At 41.4% G+C, this 17,583-nt stretch overlaps 1 protein-coding gene across 1 annotated transcript; it reads right to left on the bottom strand.

The window, feature by feature from the left end:
• Positions 1 to 7,648: 7,648 nt before the first annotated feature.
• On the bottom strand, positions 7,649 to 17,560 carry LOC139368603 (serine/threonine-protein phosphatase 4 regulatory subunit 2-A-like). Its single transcript, XM_071107669.1, has 9 exons — positions 17,185 to 17,560; positions 16,513 to 16,594; positions 14,178 to 14,348; positions 13,948 to 14,041; positions 12,104 to 12,141; positions 11,877 to 11,954; positions 10,070 to 10,207; positions 9,706 to 9,968; positions 7,649 to 9,380 (listed from the first exon to the last, which is right to left on the bottom strand). The coding sequence occupies exons 1-9, from the start codon at positions 17,216 to 17,218 to the stop codon at positions 9,037 to 9,039; spliced, it is 1,242 nt and encodes a 413-aa protein (XP_070963770.1). The 5' UTR covers positions 17,219 to 17,560; the 3' UTR covers positions 7,649 to 9,036.
• Between the last annotated feature and the right edge of the window lie 23 nt (positions 17,561 to 17,583).

Genomic DNA, 17,583 nt, shown 5'->3' with positions numbered 1-17,583 from the left:
TGGCCATATATGGATGTTACATTTTACTTTATGGGTTGGTTATGTAGGCTTCTTCTAACTCTTCGCTTCCTACGACATATTATAATTTAATTGTATCTTTATATCATTATAAAACAAAGTCTATCAGAATTCCAGTCATGTTATACCCCTTGATCTTCATGAATAGGACTTGGAAATATGGCAGAATAGACCAGCAAAATTGTTTTACCTGAGCATAACCCCAAAAGGACTTATTAGCCAGCCCTACACTGTTGTTTATGATTTTGTCGTCATGTAGGACTGATTGGGCTCATTGATTAGAGTTGAAAAATAAATGCTCCGCTCATGGAATGACATGCTTTGAGCACTACTGAAAAGTACTATTTACACGTAAAAAATGAATGCCACATGCTGCATTTGCTATAGGCCGATTATTCAACTTTTTGTTGGTGACATTTTGATATATTCAAATCAAATCATCAAATCTTATTTGTCACATACTCATGGTTAGCAGATGTTAATGCGAGTGTAGCGAAATGCTTGTGCTTCTAGTTCCAACAATGCAGTAATAACCAACAAGTAATCTAGCTAACAATTCCAAAACTACTACCTTATAGACACAAGTGTAAGGGTGTAGCGGTATTTATTAGAGAGGGGTAAAGAAAGCTTTTGTTCGGGCGCCAGGCAGGTATTAACCATGCCGAAAGGAAAAGAGTAGAATAGAGAGAACCACTACCAGACCCACACACATCAGCAGAAGAGACTGCCTAGAGTGTAGCCTGTTTACCAGATAGCCAGTGGAGAGAAAAAAGAATACACACCATATAAAACCCACATCACAGCACAGGGGTAACACCAACAAGAATACCTCATACAATAATACTAATAATGGCAGAGCAATTCAACAGCAACTTCATACAAGAATGAACCCAGTCATCAACATAGGATTTGCAATAATCTGTATTATTGTCTAGTGGATGAGTGCAGAGGGTATGAATGTGGGGGGGTGTTCATCGACACAACAAAGGCCTTAAAAATGTCCAGTCTTCTCGGCCACATGTCATTAGTACATCTCAATACAGTTCACATAACAATACACAATTTGCAAGCAACCTCCCTTTTAACTGAAATGTCCAAATACTTCTGGCAGGGCAATAATAGTCCAGCTCTAATGAACTTCAATGGGAAGTGCATTGGAAAAATAGAGTCTGTTTCAGGGTAAAGCACTGGAACGATAGAGGGAAGAGAAAAAGAGAAAGAGAACAAGAGAGATCTTAGCTGTGGTCTTCAGGCGTGCAGGTGTACTGTCTGACTGTCCGATTGTTTGCATGTTAAAGCTTCGCAACAATGTTGCTACTAATCCATGCGATCCATAACGGGCGCGGTCCCAAACGAAAACCACCACGACCTAGAGCGATTACACCGATGATTGAGTTAAACACTCTATAAACTACACACGCTGAAAACAAACAAAACTTCTGCAGCACAGCACACACAATCAAACTGTCGCGCCACCAAAGAGCCCCTCCCCAAAGAGCTGAACGAGCTCTCTTTATTTTCTCCTTCCTTACTGCTCATGCGCTCTTAAAGTGGCAGCGCACGGTGAAGGCTCCGTGCAGATTTCGCCACAAGGGGATAAAGAATATGTACATAAAGATATATGAATGAGTGATGGTACAGAGCGGCATAGGCAAGATACAGTAGATGGTATTGAGTACAGTATATACATATGAGATGAGTATGTAAACAAAGTGGCATAGTTAAAGTGGCTAGTGATACATGTATTACATAAAGATGCAGTAGATGATATAGAGTACAGTATATACGTATACATATGAGATTAATAATGTAGGGTATGTAAACATTATATTAGGTAGCATTGTTTAAAGTGGCTAGTGATATATTTTACATAATTTCCCATCAATTCCCATTATTAAAGTGGCTGGACTTGAGTCAGTGTGTTGGCAGCAGCCACTCAATGTTAGTGGTGGCTGTTTAACAGTCTGATGGCCTTGAGATAGAAGCTGTTTTTCAGTCTCTCGGTCCCAGCTTTGATGCACCTGTATTGACCTCGCCTTCTGGATGATAGCGGGGTGAACATCCAGTGGCTCGGGTGGTTGTTGTCCTTGATGATCTTTATGGCCTTCCTGTGACATCGGGTGGTGTAGGTGTCCTGGAGGGTGGTGTAGGTGTTGATGATGTGCAGCTGTTTAAAGGGCAAATCCACAGATGAAACAATAGTAAAACGGTTGCCCTGCCTGAGGGATGGGCCTGGAGAAATGTAACCACTCTCAGATTAATAGACAGAGCTATGGATGCAAGGACTGACCATCCATGATATCAACATTATTGTTTTAACCATGTTATGAGGCTATACAGTGGTTGTTTACATTTACAATGTTTACAAACATTGGAGGAAAACCTGCTTATATTTTGGGTTCTCATGGAGTGTGACAGTTGAACTAAGCTCATGAGGCATTTATAAGTTATATTCTTCAAGAATCAATGGATATACAGTATATATCCAAAAATGGATGTAGCAACTACAGATTGCCCCTTTAAGTCTATCAAAAGTGTGCGACTTTGAACATGTGTCCATTAAGCCTATGGATTCAAAAAATGTATTAGCATGAATTAAATTGAGCAATAAAAGCCCCTCTTTTATTCCATAGGCTGGGATCCGCACTGTGCAGCTGTTACAAGAGCACATTGTTCACTTGGCTGTCCACTGGTTTCAATACCAATGATTGATAGGCAACTCAAACTAGTTTCATTCAAACATTATTGAGTTCAAATACACAGATTTGTGAACAGCCACCCACAACAACCACAATCCGTAAGGCGTAAATAGCTAAATGAGAGAGCAGCAGTGTGATTCACATCGATGTGCTATGTAGATAACAATAAGTAATATCTGTATCTCCGTAGACTACACCACTGCAGTCAAGTGTTTATTCAAATTGGATAATTTTGGGATGCCGACAGCAGCCATACCATTGAAAGACATAGCTTGGACGGTTAGCCTACAAAAGCCTATTCCTGCTTTTTTTCTCGCGATCCATCAAACCCATTTGGTGTGTCATCATAGTGGTCTCTGACTTCTGGTCAGACTCTCTCAGTTCGAACAAATTCAAATTTGCGCCTTTTTGTCAATGCTTATTTGAATGAATTTAGAAAACAGAGAAGTGTCCCAAAACAAAATGTGCAATCCTCCTTTCTGAATTTAAAAGTAATCCTCGAAGTAATCATGTAGTTTTGCAAAAGTATCTGTAATCTGATTACAATGTTTTTCCTTGTAACGTATTACAGTTACCGTTTTTGTGTAATCCGTTACTCTCCAACCCTGACTACACAGCTGACTAAAATAATAAAAACTTGATGAGTTTGTTATTTGAATCAGCTGTGTAGTGCTAGAGCACATTAAGGGGACAAAAATGCCGCTGGCTGATCCCGCCCTGGCTTACATTCAGGGCGGGATGTAAATGTAAAATGTTCTTTGTCTAAAATAAATCACTGCACAAAAATAAATCACTTCATTTGACTCACACAGCCTCAGTCACTTACTTACACCTTGTCCACTGTGTGTGTGCCTCTCTGTGACATAAGCTAAACATCTAGCTAGCTAGCTCATCATGTCTCAGTCTAAACTGTACACTCAAAAATACAGAAAGGAGTGGGAATCAAACCCTGAATTCAAAGGCTGGTTGAAGCCATTATTGATGATACATGGGCATACTGCCTGTATTGTAAGGCTGATTTCTCCGCCAAACTTAGTGATGTAAAAAAACACAACAACTCAAAAACATACTCAAAAGGCAAAGCCTTATAACAGTTCCACCCAAAACAAGCTGCCATTTATGGTTAAAAAAATGACTCTGCAAAAAAGGCTGAGGCCACCATGGCATTAGCTATCGCTGAACACTGTTCCAAGCTGGCATGATCACATTGGAGAAGCATGTTGAGCTGCTTTCTCACTCCACTGCTGCTACCCACTTCAAAATGCACAGAAATGATTAATGGTGTTCTAGCACCATACTTTCTGAAAAAGTTGGTCGCAGATGTAGGTGACCAGCGTTTCAGCCTCCTCCTCGATGAGTCCACAGATGTGTTTCTAAGTACCTGGGGGTTGTGATAAGGTACTTTAGTGGCACCAGGCAGACAATTGTATCAACATTTCTGGGGCTTGTTGAGTTGGAGGGAGGAGATGCCAAATCTATAGCCCGTGCTGTTGTGGCTTTCCTTGAGAAGTGTTGTATTAAAACAGAGAAACTCCTGGGGATAGGGACTGACAATGCCTCTGTTATGACGGGGATTAACAATGGGGTCCATAAAGTGCTAGAGGAGGAGTATGGCCTCAAATATCTGGTTCTTATTCGCTGTGTGTGCCACTCTGCAGCTTGCTGTAAGTCATGCTTCCAATGACACCATCCCCTGTGGTGTGGAGTACTCGGTAGGAGAGACTTATAACTGGTTTTCAGTGTCTCCAAAGCGCAGGGAGGCCTACAAGGCCATATATGAGACTGTGGGGAGAAACCTTTACAGATAACCAAGGTGTGTGCCACATGTTGGCTCCACATTGAAAACGCAGTTTCACGCATTTTGGACCAGTGGGAGGAGCTTAGGCTAAATTTTGCAGTCTCCAAGTCCAGTGAAAACTGCTACATGGCTGAGGTTTTATACTCCTGGTACAGTGATCTTCAAAACATATTGTATCTGACGTTTTTGAAGTCAGTGCTGGGTGAGGTAGAGTTGGCCATCAAGGCTTTTGAGGGAGAGCAAGCTACTTGACAGCTTGGTTGAGGTCAGCTGTCCCTTTGAGTCCACCGAGAGGTCCGTGGGGTGCCTGAGGATGAAAATAATGTCCGAAAGCGGTGTGTAGCGTTCACCATCTCCCTCACTAATGAGTTGAGGGTGAGACTGCCGGACAACATCGAAGCATTGCATGTCAGTTCTTTTTTTTTTTACATTTATTTTTATTATACCCCTTTTTCTCCCCAATTTCATGGGGCCAGCGCATATCCAACCCGGAAGCCAGCCGCACCAATGTGTCGGAGGAAACACCGTGCACCTGGCGCACTGCGCCCGGCCCGCCACAGGAGTCACTGGTGCGCGATGAGACAAGGATATCCCTACCAAACCCTCTCTAACCCGGACGACGCTAGGCCAATTGTGCGTCGCCCCACGGACTTCTCGGTCGCGGCCGGCTGTGACAGAGCCTGGGCGCGAACCCAGAGTCTCTGGTAGCACAGCTGGCGCTGCAGTACAGCACCCTTAACCACTGCGCCACCCGGTAGGCCCCACTTGTCAGTTTTCAATGTGAAGGAAACTAAAGCACAATAAGTACCCTGGAGAAATATAAAAAAAATAGCCAAGCTCCTTGGCTACTCCCCTGCAGAGATAGACAAGATTGTCCAGCAATGGCGTACCATCCATCTTAGTAAATGGAATGAGACAAAAAGCACACTGGGCTTCTGGAGTGAGATTTGGAAGTTCAGGGATGCAGCTGATATCAACCCGTTTCAAGAACTTGCCATGGCTGCTGTGTCTGTGTTGTCCTTGCCACACTCGAAGGCTGAAGTCGAGAGAGTATTCAGCCAGATGAGTGTGGTAAAAAGCTAACTTAGAAATCGGATGTCCTTGCAGACCCTTAACTCCAACCTTTACATTCGATATGGACTGAAGCTGTCTGGTGAGGCTTGCTATAAGCACCAGCTGCCTGATGTTTTGCAGCTTTTTGGTACATCAGCTGCTTACTCATTTAAGTCAGCTGCCTCAGTTGCTGAACCTGCCATAAAGAGCCTTGACCAAAATGACAATGACCCACTCTTTCTGTGAGCCAGCACAGCCTGTGTGTGTGTGTGGAGGGGGGTCTGGGGAAAAAAATCAATTAACTTGAATTAGGGCCAGACTAGTTACCATAATTTTCTCACATTGCCATTGACAGTTTTTTCTATTGTCTCTTTTTGGTCCATTTAGATTGTTAATGTAGATTGTATACAAAGAAATTAAAAAATGTTATGGTTAAAAATGTTCATGTTTTACTGTGACTTGTTGTAATACTCCTAAGTGGACCATAAGGTTCAAAACCAAACCAAATTTAGAATACTTTTTTTTTTAACGAAGTAACTCCGCCAGAGTGTCTCTTTTGGGTCACTTTTGCCGGTCCCAAGCCCGGATAAAGGAGGAGGGTTGGAATTGTGACATAAAAAAAAAACAAGAATCGACAGAAGAAAGTTCATTTGTAGTTCTAAACATATTTAGGGTGTTTTTTACTCACTTTTTGTCTCTCCCACAACGGTATTCCTCTCTCCTACAGCGTCCATCACAATTACATGCACATGGCCAATTATGCAAATTAGGCAATGATGTCATTTAGCAACTTCTAGCGACTTTTAGGACAGCCAATAGCTACTTTCCTTACTGAGGAGTTGGCAACACTGTGTCATCTTGTTAGTTAGGTGTTTCACCTGTGCTGGAGATGTGGCTGGCCCAGTGCTCTAGTTGGCTCTCCCTATTTTTTTATTTAACTATCCTTTATTGGTTCCTACCTGTTTTTTATTTTGCCCACTTTTTGGTTTGCTTTCTGTCAAAGTTTGATGTGCGATTTATTTTGTTTACCTCTTGTTTGCTAGTCAACTTTCAGTGGACAACACCATGAGTGTCTTTCATAACGGCTTACTAGAACAGCACCTGTTTCATTTGGGTTGTTATTGAATCTTTGTTAGTTCCGTCCTACATGAATGTGACCAACAAAGTGACTCAAACAGCAACCAACTTTGCTTCCATTCATGTATAGGCTAGAGAGGACAAATTAATGTGACGTTTGAGACGCTCTCACTAATTGATTGTTCTCATTTAATTTCAGTTTGTGTGTGAGGTTGGAGACATGTTTATTTCGACAAAGAAACTTTTATAAACAATGACAACACTGCCGTGTTGATCTGAGCCTTGCTTTTATAAAACCACAGTGCCAGACTTTCGGCTGTCACATATGCACCTCTGACTTCACTCACTTTTTTCTAGTCGGTTGCTTCAGCTTTACCACTCAAACGAGCCCTAGGTCTACCCAAAGGTTAGTTACAATGTCCCCTACATGCGATCCTCCTTTTTGTTTGCAAATCCGATTAGTCAGAGGGCAGGCATTTGGTAATCCCTCTAATTAGGTGATGCTATTTATAGGACCTTCCTTGATAACCTGTGTACACATCAGCTCTGCTCGAGCCAAAATTAGCTCACAAGTACATCGCATTCCATGGCCCAGTACTAGGCCTAACATAATTCACCAGTTGACTGTCTCCAAATACCCTTTGTTGCATTTTTGTTTAGATGAGTAATAGGATAAGAAACTATCAAAATTATAGATGTAGGAAGGTGAGGTAGAAAACCCCCTGTAGGACTGACTGTCCTTGTTTCCTATAATAGAACAATGTGTTGACAGAACACCTACCCCAGCCGAGCTCTTCTTGGCTCATGTAATGTGCTGACTGTTTCATAGGGACAGGGATAAGTGTCATTAGCCTACTATGCATGAGTGTCAAGGCCATTTGGAGATACCGTCATAAGATTAAATGATTTCTCTGAAAATGTACAAATAAGGATGTGATGTATTCAAAATATGTATCCCTAGTTGGCAAAAGGTATAACTTCCTTGATACAAATTAAGCATACCTCACACTTAATGTTAGCATTTATTGCTTCATATGAATACGGTGTTGAAAGACCAATCTACAAAGGCAGTGAACATGTATTACAATCTACAAAATCTTCTTTACAGAAAGGTTAAAATCCTAATATATAAAAAGGACAGTTGCAGAAACAAGATATGGCAGCCAGTAAACGCTCCAAATCAAATCAAAACAAGCTTCTTGTTATTCCATGTGACAGCAGTAGCGATCATTTTGTGCTGAGATTTAAAGTTGAATTTAGTTGATATGGATGTCTGAAGTTTAAGAAAGATGCCATTCAAATAAAAGATTGTGATAATTAAAATGCCATGTTTCTACATCTTTTGATTAAAGATGCAGTCCAGAATCTTAAGCACAACAAATTAGTAACATATTGTACGATTTGGATTAGTAACATATCATATGAATACAAAAATTAAAAGCAGGATGTAGCATATCATACGAAATGGATGAGAGAGTACACAAAAAGCAGGGATCAAGTTCGGCTCATGGGCACTACTTTCAAAACAAATTATACAAAAGTTCTGGACCTTCACTTCAAATCTGACAGAAAAATTCCATCTCAGCCAAAACGGAAATGGCAAGCATTTTTGTAACAGTCTGTTTGAGGTTGAGTTTTTGAAGTGTTTCTCTTAATTTCTGCTTTTGCCACAAATACCAGAACAGGACAAGTTAACATATTAGCTTTTCAAAGTGAAATTTTCACTGGACAGTTTAAAGCATTTGGTTCACAGCTATATCTCTATTGTTCAATCATAGTACATGAGGAGGATTGGTTGCAATCCATGGTTTCTGTATGTTTACTTTGCAAGACTAGCAAACTAGCAGGGCTCCCAGTGCTTTTATGCTACAGATGTCATGGCCAGTTTTCTATACTTTACATTTCAAAGTGCAAAAAACTACCACACTAAAAACAAAACATAGCTGTAAACGGTCACTTTACCCAGGGAAAATCCAAGGCATCCCACAGATCCAGAGAACCTAACTGGGACGGCAAACATGAAACATTCACCACAGATGAAGATCACAAACACTGAATAATGACAGATCCTTCTACATCACAATGTTAACCAAGCAGCTTTGGAATTGGCGTCTAAAATAGCAGATCATATTAAAATAACAGTGATAAAGGCATTTCATGTGTAAATGAATGCCACAGGCTTGAAAAAAACCTAGCTGGAGGGAAACTTAAATTACGTTTTTAAAATCAGACTGGCCGTCAGGAGGTGGGTGGGTCATAAGGCGTGAGGAGACTCGAGGCCTCACAAAAAGCCCCCCTGTTCTGGGAGACTACAGATCCACATTGGTACAGAGATCTCCTGGGTGTGTTACAGTATCATACAGTGTAAAATAATGTTGGGTGGCCCTCAGGTTAGTCCTGTTCCATGGGCTCATCTGCGGTCTCTGGGCTTTCTAAACTGTTTTCTGCATCAGCGCCTTCTGCCGACGACTCAACTTTACTTCTGGGAGAGGAAGATGGGACAGGCTCTTCACTGGGTGCTCCCTCCCCATTGCTGCTACTGACTGACTCACTGCAATCCCCTTCCCCCTGTTCCTCTAAACGTAGATCCTTCCCTGACTGAGCAAGCTGCCCCTCTGACTGGTCCATGGTGCTGTCACTTTTTAGACTGTTGGTAGGGCCAGACTCAGCCTCTCTATCTGATGTCTCCGCTGTCTCTTCCTCAAAGGGTTCTTCTGTCTGAGTGCTAGAAGGTTCTGGGGGACAGAAGGCAAGAACGCCATTACATCCTTCCATAAATCAATTCATCCAGTTTAACAATGTTATTCTTGGACCCATGTCAAATTTTCCCTTTCACAAGCTTAGGCTGTGTTTAGACTGGCAGCCCAATTCAGATATTTTTTTCCCCACTAAATTTGTCTTTTGACCAAATCAGACCAGCGCTGAAAAATATCTGATGTGAAAATATGTGATTGGTCAATATACTAATTAGTGGAAATAATATCAGAATTGGGCTGCCTGTGTTAATACAGACATATAGTGACTGTTTGAAAATGCCCCATTGTTAAAAAAAAAAGGTACCATGATCGTTTGTGGTGAGTATATCAGCAGACTTGTCTTTTTCTTCCTCAACAATGTCTGTTGACGATTCTGGCTTGTCTGATGAGCTTTGGGCAGGTTCAGGACAGGACATCTCCGTGTCTACCTCCTCATCTTCATCCATGTCTTTGTCAAACTTCAGCCTTTTCACTTCATGGCTCTCTGCCTCCGTCGCATCCTCTTCTGGATGCTTGGTCTTCATCAGACTGCTTTTTGTGGTATTACTTTCCGATACAGAGGAATCACTAAAGAAAGTGTCAAAACATCAGAACTAGTTGCTAAGTCTTAACATTTATAGTGTTATATTTTGGCTGACAGTCACCTGGCTTCACACAATGCTAGTTACCTGACAACATTCTCCTCTTGTTCTGTGAGTGGCTCCTTATCGTCTGTGCTGTCAGGAAGACCGTTTGTAGCCAGAGAGGTGGATAGCAATAGCTTTTGTCTGTTCAGTGGCCTTGGGGTGCCTGGTCCATTTATATTCCTACCATAAGGAGAGAAGAAATAATTTCTATATGCAAAATCCAATACGCTTTCATTCAATCATATTGTTGCAATTGAATCAAATTATACTGAACAAAAATATAAACGTAACATGTAAAAAGTGTTGGTCCTATGTGCTGAAATAAAAAAGTAGCCAGTAATTTTCCATACGCACAGAAAGCTTTTCTGAAAAGTATTGTGCACAAATGTGTTTACATCCCTGTTAGTGAGCATTTCTCCTTTGCCAAGATAATCCATCCACTTGACAGGTGTGGCATATTAAGCTGATTAAACAGTATGATAATTACACAGGTGCACCTTGTGCTGGGGACAATAAAAGGCCAAATGTGCAACACAACGCCACAGATGTTTCAAGTTGAGGTAGAGTGCAATTGGCATGCTGACTGTATGAATGTCCGCCAGAGCTGTTGCCAGAGAATTGAATGTTCATTTGTCTACCATAAGCCGCTTCCAATGTCATTTTAGAGAATTTGGAGGCAGACCACGTGTAACAACACCAGCCCAGGACCTCCACATCAAGCTTCTTAACCTGCAGGATCGTGTGAGACCAGCCACCCAGACAGCTGTTGAAACTGTGGGTTTGGACAACCAAAGATTTTCTGCATAAACTGTCAGGAACAGAGTCAGGGAAGCTCATCTGCGTGCTTGTCATCCTCACCAGGGTCTGATGCCTGACTGCAGTTCAGTGTCGTAACCGACTTCAGTGGAAAAATGCTCACCTTCGATGGCCAATGGCAGGCTGGAGAAGTGTGCTCTTCACGGATGAATCCCGGTTTCAACTGTACCGGGCAGATGGCGTCGTGTGGGCGAGCGGTTTGCTGATGTTAACTTTGTGAACAGAGTGCCCCGTGGTGGTGGAGTTATGGTATGGGCAGGCATAAGCTACGGACAATGAACACAATTGCATTTTACCGATGGCAATTTGAATGCACTGAGATACCGTGAAGAGATCCTGAGGCCCACTGCCGCGATCACCTCATGTTTCAGCATGATAACGCACAGCCCCATGTCACTAGGATTTGTACACAATTCCTGGAAGCTGAAAATGTCCCAGTTCTTCCATGGCCTGCATACTCACCAGACATGTCACCCATTGAGCATGTTTGGGATGCTCTGGATCGACAGCGTGTTCCAGTTCCCGCCAATATCCAGCAACTTCGCACAGCTACTGAAGAGGAGAAAGACAACATTCCACAGGCCACAATGAACAGCCTGATCAACTCTATGCGAAGGAGATGTGTCGCGCTGCATGAGGCAAATGGTGATCACACCAGATACTGACTGGTTTTCTGATCCACGCCCCTACCTTTTTTTTTAAAGGTATCTGTGACGAACAGATGCATATCTGTATTCCCAGTCATATGAAGTCCATAGATTAGGGTCTAATGAATGCATTTCAATCAAATATTTGTCAAATCGATGCACGTTGCGTTTATATTTTTGTTCAGTGTAATAACAAGGAGATTTAACTACACTGCCACCCAGAATATTTGGTATGAGTAAATTACTAAAACTTCTCCCCTTATGTTCAGGGATGCTTAGAACGAAAGACTGCTGGGTTTTATTGGGGTTCCCCACCCATTTTATGTTATAAATGTAGATAAATTGCATAACTGAACCTCAACCATTGACAAGTAGGTAGCGCTCACCTTTCTGAATAAATAGAGGTATTATTGCCAGGGAACATCACTCCATTCATTTTGTTTACACTGGTTGCCCCATTTTTCCTTTGAAAGAGGCAGAGTGAGTCAGCAAATCCAGATGACTGTTAAGCCTATCCAAAATGATTTGATAGACAGCTTTGAAGTTGATCCCAACTTTAAAGTATGTTTTGCTATAAAAAGTGGTAGGTTGAGAAACATGATATAATACTTACTCTGAGGTAGGATATACACAGCTGACCACCATCACATTCTGCAAAATATAAACAATACCATCAAACTCCAAGCATGTATATTGTATACAAACACAAGCAATTATAAACTTGTTAAAAATAAGCCATGCGAGAATGCATTATTCATTCAAATTAACACAAGGACATGTATCTGTGACATACAATACCAGTCAAAAGTTGACAGGCCTACTCATTCAAGAGTTTCTTTATTTTTATAGAATAATAGTGAAGACATCAAAACTACAAACACATATGGAATCATGTAGTAACTCCAACAACAACAAAAAATTGTTCAACAAATCAAAATATGTTTTATATTTGAGATTCTTCAAAGTAGCCACCCTTTGCACACTCTTGGCATTCTCAACCAGCTTCATGAGGTAGTCACCAGGAATGCATTTCAATTAACAGGTGTGCCTTCTTAAAAGGAAATGTATGGAATTTCTTTCCTTCTTAATGCTTTTGAGCCAATCCGTTGTGTTGTGACAAGGTAGGGGTGGTATACAAAAGATGGTATTTTATCAAATAGGGCTAAGTCCATTTTATGGCAAGAACAGCTCAAATAAGCAAAGAGAAAACGACAGTCCATTACGTTAAGACATGAAGGTTAGTCAATATGGAAAATTACAAGAACTTTGCAGTCGCAAAAACCATCAAGTGCTATGATGAAACTGGCTCTCATGAAGACCGTCACAAGAAAGGAAGACCCAGAGGTACCTTTTCTGCAGAGGATAAGTTCATTAGAGTTACCAGCCTCAGAAATTGCAGCCCAGATAAAAGCTTCAGAGTTCAAGTAAGAGACACATCAACATCAACTGTTCAGAGGAGACTGCGTGAATCAGGCCTTATTGGTCAAATTACTGCAAAGAAACCACTACTAAAATGAGCAATGGACATTAGACTGGTCGAAATATGTCCTTTGGTCTGATGCGTCCAAATGTGAGATTTTTGGTTCCAACCTCTGTGTCTTTGTGAGACGCAGAATAGGTGAACGGATGATCTCTGCATGTGTGGTTCCCACTGTGAAGCATGGAGGTGGCATGATGGTGCTTTGCTGGTGACACTGATTTATTTAGAATTCAAGACACTTAACCAGCATGGCTACCACAGCATTCTGCAGTGATAAGCCATCCCATCTGGTTTGCTCTTACTGAGACTATCATTTGTTTTTGAATAGGACAACGATCCAACACACCTCCAGGCTGTGTAAGGGCTATTTGACCAAGAAGGAGAGTGATGGAGGGTTGCATCAGATGACCTGACCTCCACAATCACCCAACTTCAACCCAAATGAGATGGTTTGGGATGAGTTGGACCGCAGAGCAAAGGAAAAGCAGCAAAGTGCTCAGCATATGTGGGAAATCCAAGACTGTTTGAAAAGCATTCATAAAAGAAGCTGGTTGAGAGAATGCCAAGAGTGTGCAAAGCTGTCAAGGCAAAGGGTGGCTACTTAGAATCTAAAATATTGTTTAACACTTTTTTGGTTACTACATGATTACATATGTGTTATTTCATAGTTTTGATGTCTTCACGATTATTCTACAATGTAGAAAAGTTAAAATAAAGAAAAACCTTTGAATGAATAGGTGTGTCCAAACTTTTGACTGGTACTGTAGGTATCCTTAATAGGGTAAGTACCCTGGGGGCGTATTTATTGCGCCGATTCAGTTGCAAAAAGTTTATTAAAACAGAAGCAAACTGAACAAAAACTGGGAAGGATGTACCTGAATTTGTCGAATAGAAACTCCCATTTTGGCTAAAGATCACACCTCATATTTCAAAAACCCATTATGATAAACAATCTCAGAAACAGTGATAATACTTACCTTCTCCACTCCCCTGAGGAACTTGTCTGTTCCAGTGTAGTTCCTCTTAGGGTCAGTAAGTAACTCACACAGACGCTGGATGGTGAACGGAATACTGGAAAAGATAGTGAAAAGGTATACTTTCCTCACGAGGCTGTACACAAGGCTTACACAAAGGCATACTGGTAAAACAGGCATTAAAGGGAGACTTTTATTAAATGTTTCAGCACTGGACAGTGGAGGACACTCACCCGTTGTACCCATCTACAATTTTGAGAATCCTTTCCTTCATCTCCTCAAAGGGAATGTACTCCACATTAGGATTGGATGAATCTCGCTGGTCTGGCGACAAGGTTCTGAAGTCATCCATTACTTTCTCAAGTTTAAACAGGAAATAACTTTTGAACTGCGACCATGAAATCCTGGAAGAGGAGAGACCAAAAAGTTATCCTCTCTTGGTCCGACACCGGAGGGGTTTCCTACAAAGCAGGTTTGAGGAGATAGCGAGGTAACTTTGGTCAACAGAGTTCAACTCGGGTTAACCGGTCATACGAAAGTGGCTCACCTTTTAGCCAGGCACATTCAAATGGCACAACGAATCCTTCTCTGGGGTAGGCTAATGAAATGACTGAGCCGCGAGTTGAGGACCAATGAAATCAGATTCCCTCCCTCTTGCAAAAATTGCATCATCATCCCATTAATTTGAGGAAGAAGACTGATTTAACTAAATGTTTTAATAAAATGTTTGTGTATATATATATATATATATATATATATATATATATATATATATAACAGTAATGACAGAATGCATTTTAAACTTCACGCAATGTAACACCAAAGACAGCATTAACTATGAGTCATAAAATAAAGATGGCATTTCTAAAAGCCTATTTCACACCACAGCCTGCTGAATTTGCAAGAACCTACGGTAGTTCATTTTTATTTTGGCACACCCTGACTCGCCCATGGATTGAGGTTTCATCAGTCTAAATTAAGAGTTTGGTGTTCGACTAGCCATGTACGACATACACGCGCAGTTACAAGACTGCTAGAGTTAGCAGCAGGCGGACAAGCAATATCCACCATCATAGTATGGATGAAGCCGAGGACTTGTCATAGACCAGCACCACTACTACTCTTGTCAAGAGGGTGCTACAGTATCTACTTCCTAAGACGGCTGAAGAAATTCTGCATGAAGCCCGGTTGCATCACAGCCTGGTAAGGGAATTGCTCCGTACACAACCGCAACGCCCTCCAGTATATCACTGGGACCGTGCTGCCATCCATCCAGGACATCACTCGAAATGGTGCCTGAGGAAGACACGCAGCATCATCAAGGACCCCCCCCCCCCCTCACACAAGCTGTTCTCTCCTTAACTGTCAGGCAGACCGTTTCTATCAGACCTCATGCTCTGATACTGTCTCTGAGCCTGTTGGTATCTACAAGCCATCAGAGTGCTGAACACTTGAACTGACCACCTGCTCTGATTCTGTGCACATCACAACTGCTGCTACCAGACTTACTATACTGCTCAATTTATACATCCCCAATACACATGTAAATATTGCATCATAAATTGTGCATTCCTGTATTATACTTACGCAAAAAAAAAGGATTATATTCTACTGCCATTTACTTTGTTTTTTATTTACTTGCAAGAACCTGCAAGGAAACATTTTGTTGGGCGATGCATACCATGCGTATCCCATACATACGACTAATAAAACTTGAAACCTGGCTGGAATGTGAAGCTAACTGAAGCTGGTTAGCTTTAGAAAACCCAGAGTAGATCTAGCTTGCTTCGTGGGATACCTCGCTGGTTGCCTAGCCCATTCATAGACGCCTTTAGCGCCTATCTTCTTCCAAGGGGACCTTTTAAGAACCCCGACGTTTGCTCTAAAATGTTAACATGTATTGCTTGCGGTATGGTTTTGGAAACATAAGGAATAAATCTTTCATATTAGCGAGAATTTTATTTTTAAACAACAATTTTAAAATTACTGCACACCTTCATAGGGTTAGGGTTGCCACACGGCCATATTTCCACGTTACATCGCTTGTTTACGGAAAACGGACAGAAGATCTGTGCTAATTAGCCATCTGAGTCTCCGAACACCTGTGTATGAATGGAAGAGATGCCACAAACGTGTTGTCACTTAAAAATAGTGTTGACTGCAACTGTGTTAAAACAGTGTACAGTATGTCTGCATTTCACATTTATGAATATATTTTGATGTGAAATGAAAGTAGAGGCATTTATATTTCTAGAACCGTACCGCAATTGAGAATCTATTCACTTTTTGATGGTGTATTTGGCTGTTTTGGTTGAGAGCCAATTCGCCCTTTAAACAGAACGTGTAAGGAAGGTCCTTGGACTAAGGAATGGCATAAGGCTAATTTAGTCCAATATTGGGTTAACTTCAGTCTCCTCCAACATGGTAGCATATCCAGAAATTCATGTCAGCAATAAGACTATCCATGAGTTGTAATTTACCAGCCTATGCATTTATATACTGAATTGACACATTGTCCATTCAATAGAAAATCGACTGGCACTTGAGGCTTATTTCTCAGACACTCACATCGTTTCTCCCGTTTTGGCGACATGAGACAAAAGTTGATCCAGGGCAGGACAGGTATCTTTCTTCCCTTTCTTCTCAAAGTCTGAACGTAGAAATAAGAAAATAGAAAACACTTATTAAAGTATGTACAGCGTTGTAGTCCAGGGCACACCGTCAGGAATAATTAGCTGCACGGCAACCACAGGCTTTAAATAGCTAGCAAGCTGCAACCATAGAATTAGGATAGCTACTAATTTCATAGAATCACCATGGCTGCAACTATCACATTCACCACTAAGTAACGCTAACTAACTAACTACAGTAGTTAACGCTAGTAGCAAATAAACGAGCTAACTAAACTAGAACACAACGCTAGGTAGCAAACTGTGGTCAACATAAGCTACCTGCTAACGTTAACTAGACTAGGAACAAAATGTAACTAAGTGGGTGAAATAGCTTCAAGCCAACACACACATCAATATTGAATTATACATGTAGTTACGCTATCAAAATAAAATAGGCCTAGCGAGCTAAGTTAGTCAGCTAACAATTTCGACTGCTAGTTACAACTAGCCAAGTTCTCCATCCATCCAACGAGATAGCAAGCTAACTATAATATATGCGGCTACAGTAAACTTGTCAATTCCAATAACGTTACAGATCCTGAAAAACAGCTAAAGTAAGTTGACTTACTCGTGAAAGCCTCCAAAAGTGTGTCAATTTCCATGGTTGTAACGTAAACTAGCCTATGGCAACTGATATCCCTTACAACAGCGACAGGAAACAGAAGAAGAGGGGAAAGAAAAAAATACCACTAGCTTCCTTAGCTAGCAACAACACATCCAGGTAACACACTTGCTAGCTACCCACTCAAGTGCACATGTCCGTGGTGGTGGTGGTGGTGGTGGGCTTCTTCTTCTTCTTCGGCGGTCCGCAAACAATCGTTAAGGTGCATGCCGCCATCTACAGTACGGGTGGAAGACTGTGGAAAAAAATATCCACTCTACGCGCGCGGCACCTAATCTGAACACGTAAGGATCAACAAAAACAATCTAAAGCAATGAATAATGAAGGGCATGCTCCGTATATCCC

The sequence above is a fragment of the Oncorhynchus clarkii genome, chromosome 16, assembly GCF_045791955.1.
Source record: "Oncorhynchus clarkii lewisi isolate Uvic-CL-2024 chromosome 16, UVic_Ocla_1.0, whole genome shotgun sequence".
NCBI classification, from domain to species: Eukaryota; Metazoa; Chordata; class Actinopteri; order Salmoniformes; family Salmonidae; genus Oncorhynchus; species Oncorhynchus clarkii.
This window is presented reverse-complemented; position numbering and strand designations above follow the sequence as displayed.

Bases quoted from the DNA above. Each gene is read 5' to 3' on its own strand.
- LOC139368603 (XM_071107669.1), bottom strand. From the start codon at position 17,218: ATGGAAATTGACACACTTTTGGAGGCTTTCACGA. The intron at 12,142-13,947 runs GTAAGTATTATC...TATATTTTGCAG, and splicing joins TCCTCAGGGGAGTGGAGAAG to AATGTGATGGTGGTCAGCTG. The intron at 10,208-11,876 runs GTGAGCGCTACC...TCCTTATGGTAG, and splicing joins ACCTCTATTTATTCAGAAAG to GAATATAAATGGACCAGGCA.